Below are 25,736 nucleotides of genomic sequence, written 5' to 3'. Positions count from 1 at the left end.
TCATCATGCACAAATATTATTGTACTTAAAACAGTTAATAAAAAACATTTAATAAAACTGAATACCTACCTAAAATTAGACGGTATAACAATAAATTGTATAATTTTAAATGTGAGTTTATTTTGCTTATAAAATACATACACATTACACATACAATAATTGTTCATATTATGTACACTTCATAATATCTATATAGTTTATATCGTAATTAAAAATTAGAAATTAAATGCTAAGTACAATATAGTTTAGTTAATATTATTATAATGTCATATAATTTACAAATACATAAAAGTTCTAAATTAATATTTAATGTTGAAAATGTTGAAAATGTAAAAAAAATAAAAATAAAAAATTGTAAAAAAATAGTAAATATCCCGTGTATAATATATATAAATACATTATACACGTATAAAAAATAACATGATATGCGTTTACAATAACCATTTTAAATGATTGATCATCACTAATATAAAGCAATTGAAAAATGTTTTCTATCCAGGCCTTCACGCTTATTTTTCAAGTGATAAATTGAAATAAATATGATAAAATTCAATCTTGAAAAAAGAAATCATTTAAACACATTTTCTATATTTAGTCACTATTTAATCTTTATAGATTTTACGTTGTAATCGTATCCACAGGACCATGCTCATTGCACTCGATATTAATGTGACTGCGACCATAAACGAATACGTCATATAAAACTTTTTTGATGAGATGCACAAAGTTCTGTCTCCTGTAAACAGATGACAATTGAGAATGAATTTATTTTACACAAAAATATTTTAGATTTCATAATATATCGTACTCTACGATGCACAGTTGTGAGCGTATATTTATATAAGCTAATGTTGTGTTAAATCGCTACCTACCTATAGTGTGATATGAAACTAGGTACTAAAATATTGTGTTATAATATGAAGAGATAAAATTAACGAATATGTCAACTATTTGTAAAATTAAAATTATTTATATAATTTTTATAATACAAATTATTGTTATTAAATATTATCGTTCAAAAAAAAAAGTTAACCTTGGCCTAGTTAGATTTTTATAATATTATTATTTCAAGCTTATGTTAAGCCCATTTATATTAAATAGTAAATTGAATATTGATAAAGAAAAAAGGTCTGTTACGTCAAAAATACATGGTGGGTATTTTACACAGAGTTGAAAATATATTTCAAAGAAGATACGATGCTTCAGTAGAAAATAAAAAGTAACTTTCTTATATTATCGTATTATACGCGTTATGAGTGTATCTATTTAATATTATAATTTTAATTATATTATATGGCATAACCCTTATAGGATGTATCTATAGGTGTATATTATGCATATTGTATATACTTACACGTCAAAATTAAAAGTATACATAATTCATTTATTTTAATGATAATACCTACTTACATTAATTTGACGCGAGTTAGAGAAAAAAAAACAAATTATACGTTTCTATGTTATGTCATAAATAAAAATTCATTTTAATATAAGTTGTTATCTTTTTTACAGATTCGTGTAACATATTATTTTGTGTTTTAATTATATTTTTAAGTGAAAGTTAATATTGACTTTATGTATAGAAATATAGAATACTATACCTACATCTACTTGAAAATGGAAGTACGATGGTTATTTATTACCTAAATACTACGGATCATCAAATAATATATTTTTAAGAATACAATAATGGTAAAAAAATATATTATTATAGAAATTTTTTATCTTTAAAAATTAATTTATGCGTGAATGTAGTTTCACGTCTTAACTAAAGGTATTCCACGCACACTTACAATCACCCTAACCCTCTAATTTCTAATCTTTCATCTGCCACCATTCCCAAAAATTCTCCTTAACACCTAAAACATAACTGGTCAATTGATTTACTTATATAATCAGCCCAAAAAAAAAAACTAATTAATTAATTAAAAAATAATGAATTAATATTGAAGCAGTGTCACTGAATGCATCCTTCTATCACAACTACATGTCTTGTACATAATATTCTAAAAGTTACTTATTGTATCAATTGAATACAAATTTTAAATATATTTGTTTTTTATTAATAATAATAATAATAATAAAAACTAGATAAATAATATAAGTTTTCCAATGATCAGTAAAAATTGTTTTCATCTCTTAAATTAATGATTGGATTGGCGGTGAATATCTAATTAATTACACAATGCGATAAATTATTTATAAATTATAGATACCACTTTCAACTTTGAACACAGTATAACACTTCCTTGCAGTAGTAACAAACGTTATCCACCTTGAAAGTGCTGAACGATGGCGATGACGCTAAAGTTTAATTATTTATTTTCCCGGTGATTTTATCAACCGCCGTAATAGTAATTAGATACGTTTACATCATTATAAATATATGTTTGGAATGTATCCTTTTTTCTTTTTCCCATTATTAGTAAGATATATGACTATAAATAATATGCATACCTATTTATGATGTACCTACCATGCCAAATAACCAAATAGCTAATAACTTGTGTTGTTGATGTTATTTAAGTTTAATAAAAAAAATATATAGGTAATATTTGTTTAGGTGTCAAAATGGTTTAATTTAAAAACAAAATTTAAAAGTACTAGGTATTACATTTTTAATTGTTTATACAAATTTTAGAAGCTGCTTTTATACAACATAATATTAATTAAACGTCTTAGACTTTTTGAATTTACATATAAGTACCTTTTTAATGTCATATATTGTATAAAAGCTCATTCATATTTTTCTTAACTCTAAATGTTGATTGATGAAACATATCATCAAAAAGATGTATACGCTACTATGATGTAGGTACCTATACCAAAACAATTTAAAATGCTGCAATGTTATAAAAATAACACATGGGTAATTGTTTTAATCAAAATAATATCACAACTGTTTAATTTCGTTGTAACTATCTCTGCTCGGAATAGTCGTCGATCATTTTTATCTGGATTCGTACAATGTGCACATCTTAATATTATGATATGAAAAACGCATAAACTACCATGCTACGAATAAATACGATTTCGATGTGGAATGAATAATGATTAATGACGACCTAAAGTTTTAATTTGGGCATTTAATGACAGAGTACCTACCTAATATTATTATATATTACCTAGGTGACCAATATTATCATTGTGGTATTATGTTTTTTTTTTTTTATATTATCCATTATTATTATTATTATCATTAACATCATCGTCGTTCGTTTTATTATTACCCATCGAGAACGCTTGAAGCGGATCTAGCACATCGGTGGCGGTAGTCTGATTGAAATTGTCGGCCAGCAAGTCGTCGGGCGAATAAACATGTACACGGCCGACCAACATCATAGAATCCGCACTGTCGTCGGACGTATTGATCGTATTGTTCGTCGCAAAATTGAGCACGTCTCGTCTTTTACGACCAGGATCGATTTTCTGCGGAACAATTATTATTATTATTATTATTACTATATGCGCGTGATCGTGACCTGTGACATCCACGAGTGAAAGCCCCGCCATCCAGCCGGTCGTGCGGCTTACTGCAGCCGCGCAATGTTGTTTATAAAATAGGTATTGTGCGTAGGAAAATTATTTAACCGACTGCAAAAAAATATACAAAAAAAAAAAAATACCTATTCCCGGAGAGAACGGAGAAATTGGTGAAGAAAAAAAAACAAAACAAATCCGGCATTATATCTCGATTCTCGGTAATTATTATTATGTAATGGATAAAATAACGACGCCTTGATTGATACATTCCACCTTTTACACGCTGTCGGTTTCGAATATTTTTTAATCCTCCGAGGAATCGTGGAACCACCGAAACAACTGGAAAAAGTCGAGTGGACATCTGCACAGCCAGTTTATAAGTAATAATTATATAAATTACAGCTTATAACACTATGCAATTGCATATCGCACCGCATAATATTTAATTATAATGTATACGTATTACGGCAGGTGAATGATTATCCAGTGGTTCTAGTTTCGTTGGATTAATTTTCTCCGGATATTTCTGATGGTTGTTGTGTGATAAATAATACCATGCAATTTAATATTCAGAATTAGATGCACCTTCTTACAACACATTCTATATCATACTGAGTGCGTAAAAATGTCATAACAGTTTTAAAAGTAATTTTAATCGTCGATTACCCACACTTCAGCTGCTCATTAAGCAAATTGCTACTAATATATTGAGCTAAATGATCAATGTTATCACTTGTATTATTATAATTTGACAGGCTATACTTTCGCTACTTCAACGAAATCGACAAGTAAGTATTATAATATTTATCGTTGGAGTTTATCGAAATTATCGTCATTGTAATTTATATTTCCATTTTATATTGTAATATACGTACTTGATTCGTTTCTGAACACGGCTGACAGTTGGCTTTACACAGTTCGACGTTGCACTCGATCAACAGGTCCATGACGTCCGGAAATTTGAACGCCTATAAAGTAATAACAATAATAGTATAAGAAATATATAAATCATATTTAGGTACAAGTTATCGATATCAATATACATATCATCGGTGACGATGCAATGGCAGAGTGACGGTTGGGACCAAAATTAAAGAATTATTATATTAAGATTGATCCTCTTGAGTAGTATTTAAAATATAATATGCATTGGTTTAAATATAAAATAGTGCATTTATATGCTAAGTACCTTATCTAATGGTGTATAACATAATTAAAAACTATTTTTCTCAAAAAGCAAAAATTATTAACATGAGCATAAATACCAAAACAGAAACTAATAAAATGAATATTATACGTCATGAGTGTAGCATAAAAAATAAAAATAAAATAATAACAATACAATTAACTAACGTATATATTATGTATATTATGCTAGGTTTTTGTATGCGTGATTAAATAATGATTACCAACGGATCGATAAAATGGAGTTTCAAATATATGAAAAACTTTATTTTTTATGGATAATTTTATTTTATGATAATATAAACTATGTATTATTTATGAATAAGTTACACACTGTATAATATAATCATTATAATCAGTACATCAGTGCAACTCTACCGATTAAAGCAGTTTTAAATTATCATTTTATATTCATCAAAGGCTTCAATCGCCGATTTTAATTTACTATAAAATATCAATAACGTCTGAAAGATTTTACAGTTGTATTGTTCATTCCCATTTCTTTAGATTTTCGAGGAATACATAAATATTAAATGTCTTAACATTTGACAATAAAATTAACGCTTAGGCACTAGCTCACTATACTAGGTATATAGGTACGTACTTGGAAGTACGCGTAGGCTATCAACGAACCAGTAGCAGGGTTCGTCGTTGTTTGGAAGCTGCCGAAAAGCTTGGGTTTCGCCACGCATCCTTGGGCGTCTGTCAGTTGCAATTGATTTCCCGATTCGGGATTATTGTCACGGGCCACGCACTCCCTCACTAAAATGTTGAATCCGGGGTCGCCGTCCACCGTTACGACTAACGTCATGGTCTCGCCGATTTTTACTAGACCGCTAGCGATCGGAGCGAACGGTCCTTTGCCGGTCTGTAATCATAAATAGGTATTGGTATAAAAAGTAATGTCTGAGAGCATTCAGAAAAAAATATACTTAGAGAAATCAAAAATTCTGGAATTATATTATCTATAGGTACCTACTTAATACGTTTAAATCAAAACCTTAAAAATATATAAAATAATAATAATAAAATAGCTTAATAATCATAATGAATAGTAACAGTATTTCACGGTGACCGTTTTCATCTTTTGTTGTACAGCATATTCATTGACTTACATAGAAATCATTTTTGGTATGGGCTTTAACGTACAGCTACTAGCAAGTGATGTACATCTTAAAGCTACTATATATTCGATAGTGAGTCGTCGATGTGGTTGTATGATAGTTAGGGGCAGGGCAATGTTATCAACGTAAAAATAAATAATAACTGTTATTCCTGAGGAAGAAGAGGCTGCAGCCCACTAGGCCCCTCTTTTATATGCCATTGAGCATATCATAATATATTATATTATTCTGTTAAGTAAAATCAACGTTATTAAGGTAGTTAACTAACTAAACGTTCAAAAAATATTTTAAACTATTCCGTATTTTTTTTTCATTAAAGTAATAGGTATAGTTGTACTACACTTAATATGTCAACAATTTAAGAAAAAGATTACATAACTTTAGTATAAACAAAATTATAAACTATTTTTATTTTTATTTTTTAAGTAGGTACAAGCACATTATTTTAGAATTTATTTTTTTTTTCAAGTATCTCTGCTTTTTTTTTTAAATTCTTTTTAGACGATACTTTCTATATCAATACTATTTACGATTAGTTACCAATAGTTTGTATTCCGTTAAATCATACATAATATAAGAACCTATCGGAAAACTGTATTGTAAATGTATTATAATTTTCAACATATAACACTTTCACAAAAAAATTAAACATACATTTTTAAATGGGTAATACCTACTATTTATAATTAAGTCTTGGCAGTCTCGCGCTATAAAACTATATTATTGATTATATAATAACCGTTAGTTTATGAACACGTGTAGGAGTTAAGTTTATAATCGAAACAAGTAATTTTTGAAATAATAATGAAAGATACCACAGTAAAGTTTGAATTAATTACTAAAATTTAAGATGATATTAATTTACAAACGGTGGGTTGACATATAATTATGTACACGTCGGTCCATTAAAGTATATTATTATTTTTAATCAAAGGTTAATTACATAATTTTATAAATGATTTTTCCTGTGTATATTATATTTTATTTAAAAAAAAAAAAATACTAAATAAAAGAGAATTAATAAACTGAGTGTTTAAGTTAATATAAACATAATATCACTTCAAGATATTGATCTGGTTATTTACTATCATCAACATTTTCCTTTACACCAGCTTGTTTTGTGAGTTTATAATCATCATATGGAACTCGCTTTATTTATTTAAGAATATGAAGTTCAGCAAAAATTATGCATTATTTGGGTTTTACTGAGCAAATATTATATTTGCTATCAAAAAATCCGATTAGAACAAAAATATCGTCGTCATTACTTGGATATCGAGTCGAGCAGTCGCCGTATCTCCGCTGAACGTCACAACTTCCTGGTTTAACATACCGATATTCAACGCGATAGACAGAGCTTTGTTCAAATTACCTTCCCACAGACATCTGACAGTACGTATGACGTCCCAGACCTAAACGAATTGTTATGATTCTCAGTGTATTACGAAAAACATAATATCAACTAAAACATACTTCTTGTATCCCCGGTTCGTTTTGCACGACCAATACGTTTTCCAAATATGCCTGTTTGCCTGAAGAGAATTCATCGACGAAATGCGTCCCGCAAGAGTTCAACATCACTTTGAATGAATACTTTGTCTGACCGGAATTCGGGTTAACATATCTGCACTCCGGTGTATTGTAGAACCCCTATATGGAACAACAATAATTATGTGTTTATCGACAAGAGATTCGAATATTAAAGCTCTCGGTATTTTAATCAAATGATATGTATAATGTGTATATAAATGTGTGTGTATGTGTAGTGCACAATGTGATCTATTTAAGTGAGTGGGTACACTAATTATATCAAAAAGTATTTACTTTTTTTTTTAATTTTTAGGTTAAGAATCACTCCACAAGATCACGTGGTCGTGGTTAAAAAATATTTTAATTTTTTTCACCCTCATATTTATTGGTGAAACTACTATCAACTTTTGATTTTCAAATCTTAACATAAAATTAAAATATCAAAAAACCATTTTTTTTTATGAATTTACGTGTAAACATTTTTATTTTTCGTTGATTGATTTCTGACATACAACTCCTTAAAGTATTAGTAGCTCTCACTATTTTTCCAATAATTGTAAAGACCAAGATCTAGTGATAATTCCAATATCGAAAAATAAAAATGTTAACACGTAAATTCATGAAAAAATGATTTTATTAATTATTTATGATATTTTAATTATATATTACCATTTAAAAATTAAAAGTTGATAGTGGTTTCGTCAATAAAAAGAATTAAAATATTATACGGTTTAAAAAAAAAAAAAACATAAACCTAAAAGTGAAAAAAAAAACTTTTCAAGATAATTAATGTATCCACTTAAATGGATCACCCTGTATAATGTATATATATTGTGTATATATATATAACAGTAGTAGATGGATATGCTGGGAATTTTTGCACGTCAGATGATACACCAGATGTAAGTCGGTCCGATCCAAATATATTAAATAACAATAATTATTATGCTAGTGCAGTGACCTGCAGTGGCGGGGTTCGATGATTTTTTTTATTTGAGGATGGTTTACAATTTGTATATAAAAAATAAAATAAATAGTAATTATTAACAATCTGCAATACATAACCTGTAAACGAATAGATTATCTATATAATAATTACAAATATTAATAAGTTATACTGTTTTTAGTTTTTAAAGTAAAAATCTAAATGAGAAAAAAATACAATAGCTTTTACTTATTATGAAATAAATAGATTCGAAGGCCTAGAGATTCACAGATACGTCATGGACAACTCTTGAAAATACACCACTATATCAGTGGTAATCGAAACCTTATTATTTAAGTGATAAAGCAATATATATATATATATTAATCGTATATTCTATAAATATAAAATATGTGACAATATTAATGTCTAATATTTCCGAAAACTGGCTAGCAAAAAAGGTGGAAGCTTTTGATATCGAGGGATTTAAAATCGTGTAAATCTTGAGGAATTCCAAGTTTTCTGAAGGTAATTTAATCGGTTATTGGTGATTTTTACGAGCTCACATTGAACAATAATAATTGATTAAACTAACCTTAGAGTAAATGACACCATCGTAAGGTTTGTTGAATTCGACGTTGATGGTCATCATGTCTTTTGAACACTGCACGTTCATCTCGTGTATGTGTGGTGGGTGTACGATGTCATTAGTGTTTTGGAGGGTTTCTGGGTTATCCAATTCGGGACTCGGTGATGGATTAGTGACTTGGAAACTGGTTGGCTCGTCAGCAAAACCAGGTGTCTGTGATGAGACGTCTGGTGACGACGATGTTAGTGGTTCGAACCCCGCAATCGGTGCTAAAGCTTGTGGCGAAGTGTTCTCCGATGATGGTGACGAGGGTGGTACCGTCTGACTAGGTTCGGAAGTCTGTTCGAAGTAGGGGTTTATGATTGCGGATGTGGTGGTGGTGGGCTGATACTGTGACGAGGTCGTCGGGATGATAAATTCCGGTTGTGGTGGGGGTTGTGGTGGTAGATATCCCCGATAGTCCGCTTGAGCAGGAGAGGCCTCAAACGGGCGTGGACGTTGTTCGATGTTGTCCTGGCGAGCTAAAAAAAACGTAATTTATCATCGAAGAGACAATTAAATTTAGTACCAGTATAATACAAATCATATATTAAATATTGGGTGTTGGATATAATAATATCTCTAAGTAAAAAAATACAAATAGATCGATGTATAATTTAACTATATTAGAATAATGTAAATCTAACGATACCTTATTCTTAAAGAGTTAAGAATTTTAATCTAAAATTCAATCAGAGCATGTAAAGTATTCAAAGAACAGAGTTAGAGAATAATAATTCAGATGGAAAATTTATTGCCATTTAATTCTGCACGTGATTTACGTATATAATGTCTAGATAACACTACAATAGTCAATTTCATTCTTTGTAGTATTTCAATAACTAATTGTATGATATTACCCAAACGATGGAACTGTTGATTTTGATATCTTGTTTGTAACCACGTGAGTATATGGTCTACCGTCTGATCCATAGAATTTGGAGCTATTTGGGCTACTTTCGTGTGTATCTCTGAAATGTGAACAAGTCAAATAAAATATATTAGTAATAGACAGTATGCTGATCGCCGAAGGCTTTTTGCACTTTCCACTTTGTTTACCTCTTGCTTTTCTTAAGTCATCGGATTTGACGAATAGAGCTCGATCGTACTCCACGCCCAATGCCTGCAAGACAATAAAGTTATATTATAGTTATAATGTTGGCTATTATTATTTAAAGTGGTGTCATTCGGTTTCTCTTACTGCATTGTATATATGTATGATGATTAACAAGCTCGTCGCCCAATGACGGGTCATCGTGAGAGATCGATCTATAAGTATACATATATGTATGAATTAATGGTTCTTATGCATATTGCGTATAATATGTAGAGACAGTTTCTAATAATAAATAAATTGAATTTTCAGGTAGTTAGAGTGGGAACTTGAGTTACCGACGTTTTTATTCAAATTTGATGGATTATCTGTACTCCTTTCACTTGGTTTTATTTTTTAAGCATTCTTTTTTCAAAGATTAATAACCTAACAAAATATGAGGTTCAATACTTTTTTTAAATGAAAAAATATTAAAACCAGACTAACGCCAATAATATCCTATTATAATATTGTAACAATAATAAAAAGATTATTGTTAGAAAACAAATTGGAATTTGGAGGAAAGAAAATAAGATACGAGCCCGTGGGAGCCAGTGTATTGTGGGCACTTAAGGAATAATACTTTCATGAATATTTACCATAAATACCACTGTGCGAGATTCTGCGTCGTTAATTATAGATATGTACAAAAGTTTCTAAGGTATTTGATATTTTTCACATCTTACAAAGAAAGTGTAAGTAGGTAGGTATTTATAATAATTTGTTGAATACATCTATACAGGAAAAATTGTGTCGATTTAAACTCAACTATTGTTTATCAACCATCCAAATAGAACTGTCTAGTAGTAAAATTGGAAAAATATTTTTATCAGGTATAAAATTAAATTTTTTTGCCCATTTTTTTTTTACAATATGATATAAGTTTTTATTAAAAATAATAACTTCTACATTTTGATAATATATTGATATTATATTGTGTAGGTATATTTGTCCTCAATTTAGTCGGGATTTTCGCCTTCAATTACAAAATTAAAATAGGTATTATAATATTACAAGTTATAAGATTAATTTTATTAGAGATTTGAGCAATATAATTTGTTATTAATTAAATCTGTTTAGAATAATATACTATTTTTAGACGTTTAAAATAGAATAACATTTTTTTTCCTGTTCCCAAGTCATGTTTAAAAATATTTTTAGTCAATCTTAAAAGTTTTAATTCAAGAATCATTAAGTATAAAATAATTTTTTTTTAAATATGAACAAAACTTTACCAAATTTATTGTTCCATGTTATTTGTTTTTTATTGAATACTACGTAACTAATACGTCATACTACTTAAAATAAGTTATATTTTGTTGTTTTATTTAATACAACTTTTTGTCATATACTGTTTGCTATAGTCGATATTAAAGCATTGCCATTCGTTAGAAAAGATTTTCATATTTATTAAGGTTGACGGATAAATTAAAACTTAGATAACAAGTCTATTTACTACCGTATGTACAGTTTTATTTTTATGTTTATGAAAGTCTGGTGTATAAAAACGTATTTAAAAGAAGTGATTAAATTTGAAATCCAATACTTTTTTTTTAAATTTATTAGACTCATGATACCTATAAGCTATATTTCATTTATATATTAGTCATATTTTTTAAATATTTAATAAGCAGCTTAAAATGTATTCGAAGCAAAATCTTTTTTGATTATAATAATTATTAATTTTCTACATCAACTAATTATTAAAAATATTAATTTTATTAATCTTTATTTGTTTTTATTATCTTAAAATACTAAAACAAAAGAAATTTTGATTTGTATAGTTTTATATAACTACGTAAATAATTCAAAATATTTATTAAAAAATATCTTATATTTAATTATGAAATATTTATTATAAAAAAAAAAAAAACATAATTCTCATTTTGTTTATATATAAAATAACTAAATAAATTATTGTTTTGTACGATGAAAAACCAAGTTTTGAGTAAAATATTTAATTTAATTTGATTAAATCAATAATTATTAAACGTCGTTATACTATCCCAAAATTGTACCTATAGAATTACAAACTTATACATCCTAAGGAGATTATTATTATTTTATTATTTCACGACGGTTTTTAGTATAAAACTGAAATGAACATAGAAAGGAATGTTAAAAATCTTTGCTCGTGATTGCGGATCATTATCAGAAGGACACTCATTACATCGTTATTTTTTTTTTCTAAGATGAGGAATGTTCTTTTTGTTTGGGATTATCATTGTAATACGAATATAACCACCGTTATTGATGGCGCTCTTTCTCCATCGTTAGGTCATTCATTAGCATTTCAACTTAATTTTATTACTACTAGGCTCATATTATTACGTAATACCTATGTATACATTGTGGCTTGGTGTTTCTCTCTCGGGAGATATCAATGTAAATTATACGAATGCAGTTATGCCGATAAAAAAAAAACAAACCTTTTCGACCTCTGCATGCTATCAGGATCAAAAAAAAAAACCCCTAAGAGCCCATTTCATTTTCATAGAACTTTTTTTTTATTTGAGAAACGTGATAGATGTGTGCAAAATAAGTTTATTTTACTTGTATGGCTATGTTGATATTCGTTTTAAAACATATTTTCAATAACATTGTATAAATTATTATATAATATGTAGATTATAATAATAGTATATAACTTTTCAATTTTGTTTATTTTAAATAAATATATATGCATTATACAAGGTGTAAGTAGATATATAGATAGATATAACTGACTTTAGGAATAACTTTTGTTCAATTAATATTTTTTAATAATTTATATTTTATTTATTTCTGTTCATTAATAAGTGACCCTATCGGTACATGTATAATACATTTTTTATTTTTATTTTTTGGTTCTGAAAATAAAAAAAATTCAAATTTTATAAAAAAAATGTTTGGATAAATTAAAAATAGCCGTTTTATGAATCTGACTATAAGAATAATTTTGATGGTAAAATGATTTATCTAAGTCAAGTAGTTTATTTTTTAGAATTTTTTAAAGTTCAATATTTTTTTGGATAAATTAATTTGGAACGTTATAATTTTTATAAATATAAAATATGATTTTTGAGAATTTGTTGACATAATTATATTTCTTAAATTATTTACTTATCATATAATACTAATAATTTTTGTCATAAGTTTAATTAGCATAATTTTATTTTTTTTGGTCAAGTCTTTCTGTTACACAAATAGGGTGTAACAGGTCTATTTGACTAATGGTGGTGGTATGCATCACGTGGTCATATCAAATAATGATGAAATATATGTATTTATTATTTATTACCTGCCTTTTAATGATAATAAAACACTGATTAGCGAGAAATAAATTTGAATTTTAACCAACATTTAAAATTGTAAAAAATCAATGACGTAACCAAATTAAAAGTTTTAAACGTCAAAACTATTTTTAAATATTTATTTATAAAGCAACTATCTTAGGTAATAAGAAAATAATATTATACAAAATTTAATAATCTCATTTTAGCTGTAAAAAAAAAATAAATAAATTATAACATATAAAAATTATAGCGCAGAGCTCTAGAAATCATTACAAAAAAAAAAAAAAAACAACTTAAAAATATTGAATAGAAAAACATTTATAGCATTAGCCAAAAGATCTGTTACACTCTGTGTGTGTGTGTATATATACATTGTATTATGTTTAGTGTATCAATACAAAATAGTAAATACGAACACGATTAATCGAAATTTGTACGTCGAGAAATAAATGCGTAGGTTCCTTTTTAAGCAAAATGTAAATACTAAATAATATGTATATGATAATGATCTATACTTAAATTTATTGATATGTTTTTTTTTTATAATTGCTTTATTATTGTATCCTTAATATTATTAATTAATTAATTTACTTTACGTCATATTATATTTGTACACCTTAACGATGTTACTAACAAAACATAATTCGATGAACAATCAGGAAGTATAGTTACCTATACTTTAAATGTATTATATATTTTGAAATTAAATAATATAGAAATCTCGTTCGCAAAATAAAATATTGAACATTATTAGACATTAATAGTATTCAATGATATTATATATAATTTCATTCATAATAATTTTTAAACTCCTATTTATTTTCTTTAGTTGTTCAAAAGATTTTTTTGCAATATAATCTAATTTTTTGATTTTTTAAAAAATGAGATGACAGTAAGTTGGGTCATATATATATTTATATTTCGTAAGATCCATGAAAACAGCGGATATTGACTATCACAAAAATATATAATAGATTATAATATATACCCAAGTAGGTTTATAAATAAATATTGCGTAATAGTTGACAATACAATGATTATATTAAAAATCATTTAAAATTAGGTTCTATTAGTTTGTACGTTTGCGTATTTTTATACTGTAATTATTAAAATGATTTATAATTTATATAATATAATTGGAATAATAAGTGAATTTGTAGTTAATAATAGTTAAAAGATTATCATGTATAGGAAAGCACTCAACAGTGCTGCCATATCTAATATTTAATTATTTAACAAATACATTTTGAAGAAAACCTTTGTTAATCTTTCATAAGCCAGCATAAAAAAAAAAAAAAAAAACCTAAAATATAGTACTCGTGCATTTGTAAGTAGTTGCTATAGTAATGATATAAGTCGTAATCAGAAAAGATGTTTGAAAAAATAATATCACAAATTTACAAGTTAGGTAAATACATGATATATAAACTATTACCTCTATAGATACAAAATATATGAAACATTTTCGAAAAGATCTTATATGCTGTATCTATTTATACTCCAAGGTACATTTTTAAAAATAGATATTATAATAAGTTATATTACAAAAAATATGTAAAATACTTAAATATAATTTATTTAAATTAATACATGCAATACAATATTATATTTATTAAAATATACCGTATATTCTCTAATGTTTATCTATGTAACACTATACCTACTGATTCAAGGTTAAAAAACTTTATTCCAAGACACATAATGACAATAATTATACCTACTTTAATTCTTGAAGAATTTATATTTTCAAAAGATAATTTTACTCATAAATAATCATAAAATAATCCAACAGAGTCCAGAATAAATAAAACATTAGCGAATCTAAATACAAAATTAATGTCATAAAATCATATTATTGGAATCATAGTAAAAAAATCATGAAACACATTGGTGTTATTTAAAGTTTTAAAATTTTTATTATATTCAGAGCTAAGTGTATGTCTTTTCAGAGCTTACATTTTGTCGTAGTCTTATAACAATTTGAGGAAGTCACATAATTGATATAAGTTATTTCGTCTACTCACAGTATAACATTCGTCATGTTTGATGAACTTATAATGATACTTATACATTTTACGTGATACATATTTACCATTCACACGTGCATTGTGTATAACAATAATTATAATAGTAATAATAAGTAATAACACGTACATCTACTACAGTTGAAATAATTTATGTGGGTATAAATGTGTAATCGTAATGCATATAGATGTGATATAATTTACTCGTTATATCACATGAATTTTCGTAGAATTACTATAATTTATAATTAAACAAGACACTTGTAATATACAAATATTACAATAGTACCTAGCTATTTTTCATTCAAATTATTCCACCACGTAACTTAATTTATAACAAACATAGTAAGAAAAGAGGGGGTAAAAACCGTGAGACACACTTGTGTAGACGGTGTAAATCCATTTAATTACCTACTAGATACTCTAGTTTATTGTTATTTAATAAACCTATTTTTATGTTGTATATTCTTGAATTTTTGTCCGATGTTTTTCATATTTGAAATACTCTCCGAACAACAATAGCAATGAGACGTGTAACACGTTATTTAACTGCGTTCACGCTGCACGCTCACACATACATTGCAGTTTGTCATTATTGCACAACGCGGAATACGTATAGATATATGCCGAATGTGCATCGTAACGTGATGAAATGTAAACTATATACCATTCGGGCTCAGAGTACCTACCTAATACGTTATGTATTTACCGAAAAATAAACGCGGGGCTGATCTTGACCGAATAAATTAGTTTTTATCGCGTGCATGTTTTTAGCGTTTTTGTTGTGAGAAACTGAGAAATAAGCTGAGTGGTCAGAAAACTCAAAAGCGTTTCCTAATGTATTTTTTTTATCGTTTTTTCGATTGTACTTTAGTCCTTATACTATGATAAAAAAATTCTGGTGAATTAGAGTAATATTTTTTCATTTTTACAAATAAACCGTGGAACTGGGCAAGACAGTCGAGATTTATAAATAATAACAATACCTACGCTGGCACCACGTGGCTACGTATAATAAATACTGTTGGTAGTTGATAATTTTACAAATATCATCGTAATAAACCATTGGTACGAAGAAAACAAAGTGTCATATTCTCACTGAACAATAAACGTAGTAATAAAGATTAAGCGGATTTTTTCATCGTTAACAATAAAAAAAACTAAGAAGCCCGAACATGTTTACATTCATTTATCTCATTCGATTTTCATTTTCAAATTTTCGGTAAGTATCTATCTACGTCTAAATAACCACCATATAGTTATTAGTGCGCAAATATTTTTTGTTTACCCATGAATCACAATAATATTTTTTTCTTCCGAAGTTCAAGGTACTTTGAATCATTTTTATTAATGAGAATTTATTTTGGGAGTCTCATTTTTTTAGGGTTAAAATTAATTTGAAAGTTCCATATCATAAAAAAAACCGATTCTAGATAAATGTACTTCCATGTAAAAAAATAAATACATTCAATATAGAAGAATTTTTATTTGGTAGTGTACGTTCAAAATATTGAATTTTGACATAATATATTCTCTCATTTAATTTAAACTTTGAAAAATATTTTATATATTTATTTATTTATAACAGAAAATTCTATATTTGTTATTAGTACTGGTAGGAATGGATTTAAAAGAAAATCGTATTTTTTTCGAACATTGCTTTCCAAGTACAAAATTGGTTTCATACATCAAAGACTTCAGAATGAACTTTTATTTTCCATATTTTTATTTTGATGATTTTTTTCATATTCTATTTCACAAAAATAGACAAAGTTTGATAGAAAATAAGTATAAGTTATTACCACTCTACAAAAAAAAAAAAAAAAATGAAAATCATATTATATTTATTTTGCTTCATCAGATTATATTTTACTAATGTTTTTAACTAGGTACGTACCAGTCTGACACTTTGACAAACAACATTTTGATCATTTGCAAGCTATACAGATATAATATATTATGCATAAAATATACAGAGAGGTAGTTTTATTTGCGATTTGTATCAATCGTGATAGCGCTAAATTACATAAATTTAAATAATATAAATGTTTGCCTATTTAATTATATCTATTTAACATTATTTATAAAAACAAATTTCAAGTGTTTTTTTTTTAGTTTTGCAATTTTATTAGTGCACAATATATCTTATTTCTTCAAGATATTTTTCATGTTTTTATATTCAAATCAACGTCCTAACTATTAGCTTTAGATTATGTTTTCATACTAATATATTATAGCGTTGAAATATTCTTTTAAGCTTATTCTGTACTCGTATTAATGAGATTAAAGTTATGTGTATTGTATTTAAAATACTTTAAAAAAGTTTAAACCTTATTTACAACATAAATCAGGTAAAAAATTGCGCATGAAATTAAATATGTAAATCATTTTTAAAGTATTTCTTTCTAAAAACAGATTTTAATAATTGTATATACAAAACATGAGTTTGTTTGTTTTTGTAATGTTATTTACGTTTAGTAATACTGTAATAGTTTATAATGCAACGTTATCTATTTATTTTGTGTAATAAGTAAAAAATTACGTTTGCAATGATATGAGAACTTATTTTTAAATGCCTTTATGAATAATGTTTAAAACCATTCGACTTACAAATCACATTTGCAACATTAACTTTGATCTCGAAATTAAATTTTTGTTTGTAGGCCATCTAAATAATAAAATACAACAGATTTCATAATTTTTTTTTCGTTCTTCGGTTGTGAGAATATTATACCGGCAGTCCCCCCGTAAGAAAACATTTGTACCGGTACTAATAAGAAATCCCCCAATTACGAGATGCTATATTATTATATGCTTAATAAATATTATGTAAATTAATGAGATGTCTTGGCAAGATGTGCGTTCATAACTATACTACATTGCAGGAAGAGTATATAAATAATTCTACTATATACCATACTAATAGCTAATGTACCCGATCGTAAATTTGATTCGTTTGTCCTAGTCTGCAGAAAAGGTAAACCCCAAAATCACTTTCAAAATAAGAAATGTTCGCAAAAATGATAAAACTCTTACGACAATGATTACTTTGTACAACTACGTGTCTACGTGTGAATAAAATCGTGTATAATATTATAGATATATTGCATTTATGTCTTAACGATCGGATTAAAAAAAAAGATATCCTAGCCATTGATTAAAAAACAAAAAATAGAAAAGTGTATGAAAGCATTTCCTACAATATTTATATACCAATGCGATTGTATTGTATAAATGTTTTTACTTTGAACTTTGATTTTATTATCAAAAAAAAAAAAAAAAAACGTGTCATCGGTGAACACTGGTTAAATGTATTGATTTTAAAAATAATTATTGTCTACACGCACACAAAAATAGGTTTAATTATACGTAAAATATTATAATGTACAATCACGTTTAATCGAAGAATGTAACTAAACGATAGTGCATCAACAATTTTTTTCGTTGATTTCTGCATATTATTTAAATAATACCTAGACGATATTATCCATGTCTATTATTATGCAAATATTATTAAAATTTAAAATGTAATCTCGCATAGAAACAATACAACTGCAGTATACGGTGTGTATAATACATACCTACATAATAAATTATAAAAATAAGCTTCTCATTGCTATTCTGTCATATATATATATATATACAGAATGTACAGAATGTACAATGTACATGTATAATACATAGCAGCGCGTTTGTTTCGAATCACGCGGGGAGGTTAAGCAAAGGGAAAAGTGAAAATACATAAGTCACTTGACCCCCTCCCCCCACTTGGGCAAAGGTCGCCGTTCCGTGAAAGCGTCTTCGGATTATCACGATCTGCTGGGACCAATTACGCCGCGATGATGGTATTTCATAACGTTTTGATTTCCGGCCGGCTGACGACGGTAAAGAACTTCACACTCAAGTAGCTTTATATCATATGAGGTAAGTGTGTAGGTATGCGTTATAATAATAATAATATTTTATATTATATACATAGCGGCTGCGGTGTGTGCAGGTACGGTGTGTGCATCGTATTATGGTCATATTTCTCCTTTTTGATTTGTCATCAGCTCGGAGTGTTTAATTTTCGGGTCATCGTGATCCGGCCGTTTTCGTCGGATTTGCATACGAATAGATGAGCAATGAGCGACGCGTTTTTCGGAAAATTCGCCGACATTGTTTGCTCGCGGCAAACACGCGAAACCGTTCGGGCCAATAATATAACTATTGTAGTGCGCTATATATAAACCGTCTTACGAATTGAATCGTATTATAATAAATTATTATTATAATCACATTATTATTATTACAAAGATCGTACAAGATCGATGAGTCTGAGTTTTCAACAGTTAGGTCTCGCGCGCATCAAGGTCGAAGACGTCTTGCGGTAATAAGACTTGTGGATACAATTATACGAGTACATGCGGGACGACACACTCGACAAGTAATTTACCTCCGTATCCGATCGTGTGTATTTTTGCAGTAGCACTCGTGTATACCCAATATAGGAAAACCGATCAATCGATGATTCGGCTATATTAAATGCAACGCGGAATTAAATCGGACGACGAAGGCACAGTTCGTGAGGTGGCGCGGACTAGCTGTCTCGAGGCGATTAATTCGACGGGCTTATTTTTCTGATATGTCTCGTTCCTTTGAAAGGCATTTCGAACTTTTACGCCGACCTCTTGTCAGGGGGAAAGTCTACTACAACACTATACCTACAAATATTATTACTACTATTACGCACGACTCGATGATAAGTGAGCGGCAATATTCTTAGCGTGCAGCTGAGGGGCGCAGCATTATTATTACCACGGAAGTTGTCAAAAACTCAGCGATTTTCTCCCATCGATCTGTGTGTTATATCGTCGGCCGTCGTTGTAAACGATAATACTAATATTAAATAATGATATCATCATGCACCGACGCACCGTACACATTTTATTATGATATCTCACTCGATATCAGGGTTTCCGCTGCAGGCTCCGTACGCAGAAAACAATGGTGGAAAAAAATATTAAAACCAATAATCAAGAACGTATCTGTTCACGACGGTAAAAGTAAAACATTATAAAAGTCGAATACACAAACGCCTAACTGCATGCATGTAATATTATTTTAACGTTTTAGAAGGCGTGTGATTTTTTATCGAAAATCGTAACGAATTTCGAGGCATCAAACGTATAGTTATCATAACAATGTAATAAATATTCATATTTTGACGTAACGAGTGGTTTTATTTTAAATAAAATTATGGTTTATTATTTTCGTTCGATGCATTAAAACTAGTAGATACTAAGTAACCTATTCTCGTGAAAATAGGAATCATTTATACAATTATAATTTATTATTCACGCCGAAAAAGTCTTACGATTTGGTTATTTTTAGATTAATTATTTATAAAGGTGTTTAATGATCGTATATTATTAGTTATTGAGAAACAATAAAAATAATATTTTTAACTGGTTATCAACAATTGGTTAGTTTATCAGAAGATTTATATGGGAATAGTGTTTGAATGAATAGTAAAGCTAAACATCGAATCCTTCAGGTAAAGATACAAACCAAACCCTTAAAAAGAATTTTCACTTACAATAGATGTAGACTGTAAGAAAAACCATTATATTATATGTTCTGAAAAAATAATTATAAATATGAAAACAAATAAATATTCTATGGTAAGTCTTCCCACATATTCTCTATTTATTTATTGAGAAATGAGAGGAAGGTATATTATATTACCTACCTATATTTATGATGACATTTTTATTTAAAAACTAGCGAAAAGACTATATGCAATTAAATACTATTAAGTACAGCCAAACTAAAGTTATTTAATATTTATACTGATAACCGACGGCATTGTAAGGATATTTAGAAAAAATTATTTTAAAAGTGGTTCCCTAATTTAAAAATATTTAATTGTTTTTGAATTATGCCAGGTTGCATAATCAATCATTAAAAAGTTAATAGGCCAATAGTGAGCACTTATATCTGATTTAGTGGCTCATGATTGATCCATTAAATTTTAATGAACCATTAAATTAATATTTTTATTTTTTTATGCAACTTAGCATTAGTGTCCTAATATGTGCAATTGAACAAAATTAATAACTAACGACATTTCTAAATTATTTTTTATTAAATAATAACATTACTTTTATACAGAGCTATATTTTAATCTTATTTTATTATTATTATTTACATTCATCATAGTTATACAACGAGTCTTCGTAATTTAAAAATTAAATCAAGGTTGAATAAAAAAATAATGTCTATGGATTTAGAAAATATGCTTGTATTTTTTTAGCTCTAAAATACTAAAATCTACTTTAAAAAAAATGGATATGAACATTAAATTGTCTAGTTTTATGAAATAAAAGTATAAAAGAAAAATATAACTTTAATTTAATATAACTATTATTTATTTTAAAGCAAAATAAAATTTGTAAATGCAGCGTTAAATATATAATATAATGTATAAAATGTATATAATGTAGGAAAGTACCTAAAACTTGGTTAATTATGTGTTGTGATATAAACATTATGAATTGAATTTGACTACAAAAGGATTGTTTCTTCTTTCTATATCTACATAATATTATATTATGCAATTAATATGTTAATATATTCATAATTCATAATAACTGAAATAATTTTATAAACATTAAATAATAAATTTATCCGTATTCGTTGGTGCAATTATGTTTATATGCCTAGAATATGTTTGAATCATATGGGTTTTTAAATAGTATAGATACAATCAATACAGAAAACTGATTATTTGAAATTAGCCAAACCATTCAAATGTTTAAATTTGGAATAAGGAATAAAATAAATGATTATATTGTTGCTTCATTTAGGTCGTAAAAATGTATAAACAATATTTAGAATATCTAAATTAAATAAATTATTAAGTATACCTATAATCTAACCTAACCATAATTTTATTTCATATTTTACTATTATAGACTAGTAAAAATAAAAAATAAAAACAAAGCTAAAAATCATCCCGCCACAAAAAATATTATGTATATTTATTTTTATTTTTTTTAACAAATATGCCTCAACTACCAGGGTTATTGGCGTTTAAAAATACATAATATTATCGTTTACTTAATTTTTTCAGAATAATAAATCGTAAATAGGTGAAATATTGATACAATAAGTTTTAAGAGAAATATGTTTACAATATGTGTGTTATTCTAAGTTTTGCTAATGTTATTATATTTTATGCAGATGGTTGCAGGTATCTTTGTATCTTTGAGGAATTCTAATAGTGATGATGTTCTCTCTTCGTTTGGTGCAAGTATTTCACACAGATTGTTGGGGAGCATCAGTTTGTATCTGACGTCTTTATAATTGTATTTAATTTTTACTTGAAAGTAATTTTTTTTTCTATTAATTGTTGAAGACATCAACAAGGTTATTAGCCGGCGTTGCAGTTACCTACATGTTTTTAAGAATTTACATTGATTGCATTGTATTAAATTACTTGTGAAAATGATAATAAAATTAAAAATCCAATTCTTAGAATACTATACGATTGTTTATCCAAAACTAGATAGATTATAAGCTTGTTTTATTTTAATTCTGTCTATACATTCCTTATTCAAACCATTTCGGGGTTGTTTAAAAAATATTCAATGATTACAATATTTATGCATTTAATAATATTACGTAGGCACAGTGAAATTTTTTTGTGTTTTTGATGATCATATAAAATAAAATACTTCGTTATTGTATAATTAAAAGTGCTTTCAAAATTTAAATAAATCGGCCAAGTTCAAAGAAGAATTTTATTTTAAAATAGATTACTTGAATTTAATATATTTGACGAAGAGAATGAAAAATTATTTAAATTAATTACAGGATAATTATTATACGTAATATAATGATAACATAATTTTCGAAACTGTTCGCAGAATAGGTATTAATGAAATTATAAATAAAATTTACGTTATTGAAAGCAATTTAAAATGTAGGTAGGTACTTAGTACCTACGTGTCTAATAATTTATTCGAATATGTGATATATGTAGAAATATCCAATGTTATCAAGAAGAGACTATTTAGTATTTCAAACATTTAAATAGTTTATTTTGCTATGTAAAGGAAATACTTTAAAAGTTTATAAATTCTATTAGTTTTAGTGAAAAATATAGGTGTTATAATATCATAAGAATAGATGTTTCCTTCTGCACGTACTTAATATAATATAAAAATTGGATTATTATCTTAAACACCAACATTTGGGTGAAAAATTCTTTAAATGGATAACAACTTATAGTACTTTTTAGGAGCCTATGGCCAACTAATAATAAAAGAGGGTTATTATTCAATTGTGTAAGAAAAATCATCTCTTTAATACGGTTATTTGCATCTAATATTCACGATGTTTTTAGCTAAAGCTATATTTTGTATATTCTATAAAATGCATTCATCTCAAAATTATTATTTGATGAATGTGATATTCAAACCCTGAGCCCAAAGTGACAATATGATGATTCGCGTAAAATATTTAGTTAACAAATAATTCTTTGAAATATCTTGTTTTTCGTGAGATAAGTTTAAAAGAAACTTTTGATTGATTTTTTTTTTCTTACTTACCTTTTTTCAGAAATTGTTTGAAGCAAATGATTCTGACAATCACAAACACTGTTTAATAAATTTAAATATAACTCAAAAATTATAATATTATTGTTGAAAACAATGTTCTTCTTTGCATTCACCTTCACAATTGGTAGGATCCAATTCACAATCATCTGTTTTTATATAGCCATCTCTTAAGAGATGTTTTTAGTGGAGTGGTAAGGACTTTCATTTTTCAAGTATTTCTCTGTATAATATGCGAAAAACAAATAGTTGTTAAACCTTTTATCCACTGTCATTGGTAGGTACAGTAGGTATAATCGCGTGGGCTTTACAACCAGTTAAACAAATAACAATATACTATAACAATAATTAACATTTTTTTAAATGTCGTTAATACTTTTCTTGTATGCAGGGACAATCTACTCAAGTAAAATTGCGATATTTTGTAAGATACTCAGTAAAAGATAATATAGTCCCAATAGACTGATTTTCATCTTAAACATCTATCGATTCTCATGTAAAAACTAAATACGTAAGTACTAAGTACCTACGAGTGTTAATAAATTATCGTAATAAGAATGCACCTAGGTACATTATATTACCTATCATATATATTATAGTATTAAGTATAATGCGTTTAAGGAGAACAAAATATAATGAAATATCTAAACTTTTATGCTCAAATCAAAATTAGGAAATATGTAAGTACCTAAGTACAGCAATTAATCCAAAAATCATACTAGAAAGTGTTTAAATATAATTCAGTATTACGTAATATGATAATAAAATAGTACCTACAATACCTTATAACTTACGAGTCGTACCTAATATACATCCAAAACTTTTAAAAAAAAAAAATTAATTTATATAAATTTCACGAAGGGTGGGTGTTTTTCACATATCAATATAATATATGTATCTAACACTGTCGACAAATTATTTTGGTATTTTAATCTTAATATTATATTTAGTTGAAGTTTATAAATGAATATATTTTAACCGTATTTTATTGAATTCAAAATATTATAATATGTATCTAAATCTGAAACGAAAATATAAATAGGTATCTGACTATGACAATATTTTGAAAACAACTATACAAATATCAAAGGTTCAGATAAAATATATTTTGTGTTTACAGGTTAAAATACGGCCAATAGGATTTTCAATGAAATTGATACCTTCGCCGTTTTAAAAGAACCAATATTTTACAAAGTCCATCCTAAATAATTGTTGTTGGATAAATATTTTATTTTATTTTTATTTTGACTTTTTCCGTGTCTTATTTATTTGCATTTATAACGTATAAGTGATTCTTTTATCATTTATTCTACGTAGAAAATATATTTTACACTTAAGCTTTGATGACATATTAAATCGGAATATATTATATTATACAACATTATTATAGTAATATTATATATTTAAACATTTTTCTGTTTTTTTTTTTTTGATATCATAGATATTAATTAAACAATAAATTATGTTATTTTATTGGTGTAATTATACATTTTATATTATATTATTACTTATGTTAAATTTTGAAAAATGTATTTGGATAAATTCGCTTAATAAATTAGGTATGTCCTAAATTAACTTTCGCACGTAAAATTTTCCCCTAACATGCCTTAACATATGTGTGTAATACGTTTATTACAAAAATCTAGTTTAAACCGAGAATATAACAAATATTTTATACTCCTGAAATAAAATTATGAAATTTCATGTTGCAATAAAACTTCGTAAATAAAATGAGACAACTGTGAGAAACTACTAGAGTTTGAAAGATTATCCAATAGGAATAAACATCATTATAGTAATGAAATGAAAGTTATACTGAATGGACCAATTTTAACTTTTGAAATTATTCATTATACAATTATAATAATA

The 25,736-nt window shown here is 26.8% G+C and overlaps 1 protein-coding gene across 1 annotated transcript; it reads right to left on the bottom strand.

Moving 5' to 3' along the window:
• Window positions 1-200: 200 nt before the first annotated feature.
• On the bottom strand, window positions 201-23,995 carry LOC107166906 (uncharacterized). The gene is made up of 11 exons (XM_015515746.2): window positions 23,862-23,995; window positions 10,077-10,144; window positions 9,935-9,998; window positions 9,736-9,846; window positions 8,843-9,357; window positions 7,266-7,442; window positions 7,061-7,204; window positions 5,273-5,536; window positions 4,359-4,451; window positions 3,231-3,429; window positions 201-736 (listed from the first exon to the last, which is right to left on the bottom strand). The coding sequence occupies exons 2-11, from the start codon at window positions 10,128-10,130 to the stop codon at window positions 603-605; spliced, it is 1,755 nt and encodes a 584-aa protein (XP_015371232.1). The 5' UTR covers window positions 10,131-10,144; window positions 23,862-23,995; the 3' UTR covers window positions 201-602.
• Window positions 23,996-25,736: the final 1,741 nt, after the last annotated feature.

This window comes from Diuraphis noxia, unplaced genomic scaffold (genome assembly GCF_037042655.1).
Source record: "Diuraphis noxia isolate RWA-SAM2 unplaced genomic scaffold, SU_Dnox_SAM2 contig0004, whole genome shotgun sequence".
Taxonomy (NCBI): Eukaryota; Metazoa; Arthropoda; class Insecta; order Hemiptera; family Aphididae; genus Diuraphis; species Diuraphis noxia.
Note: the sequence above shows the minus strand (reverse complement) of the source record. Positions and strands in the feature narration are given on the sequence as shown.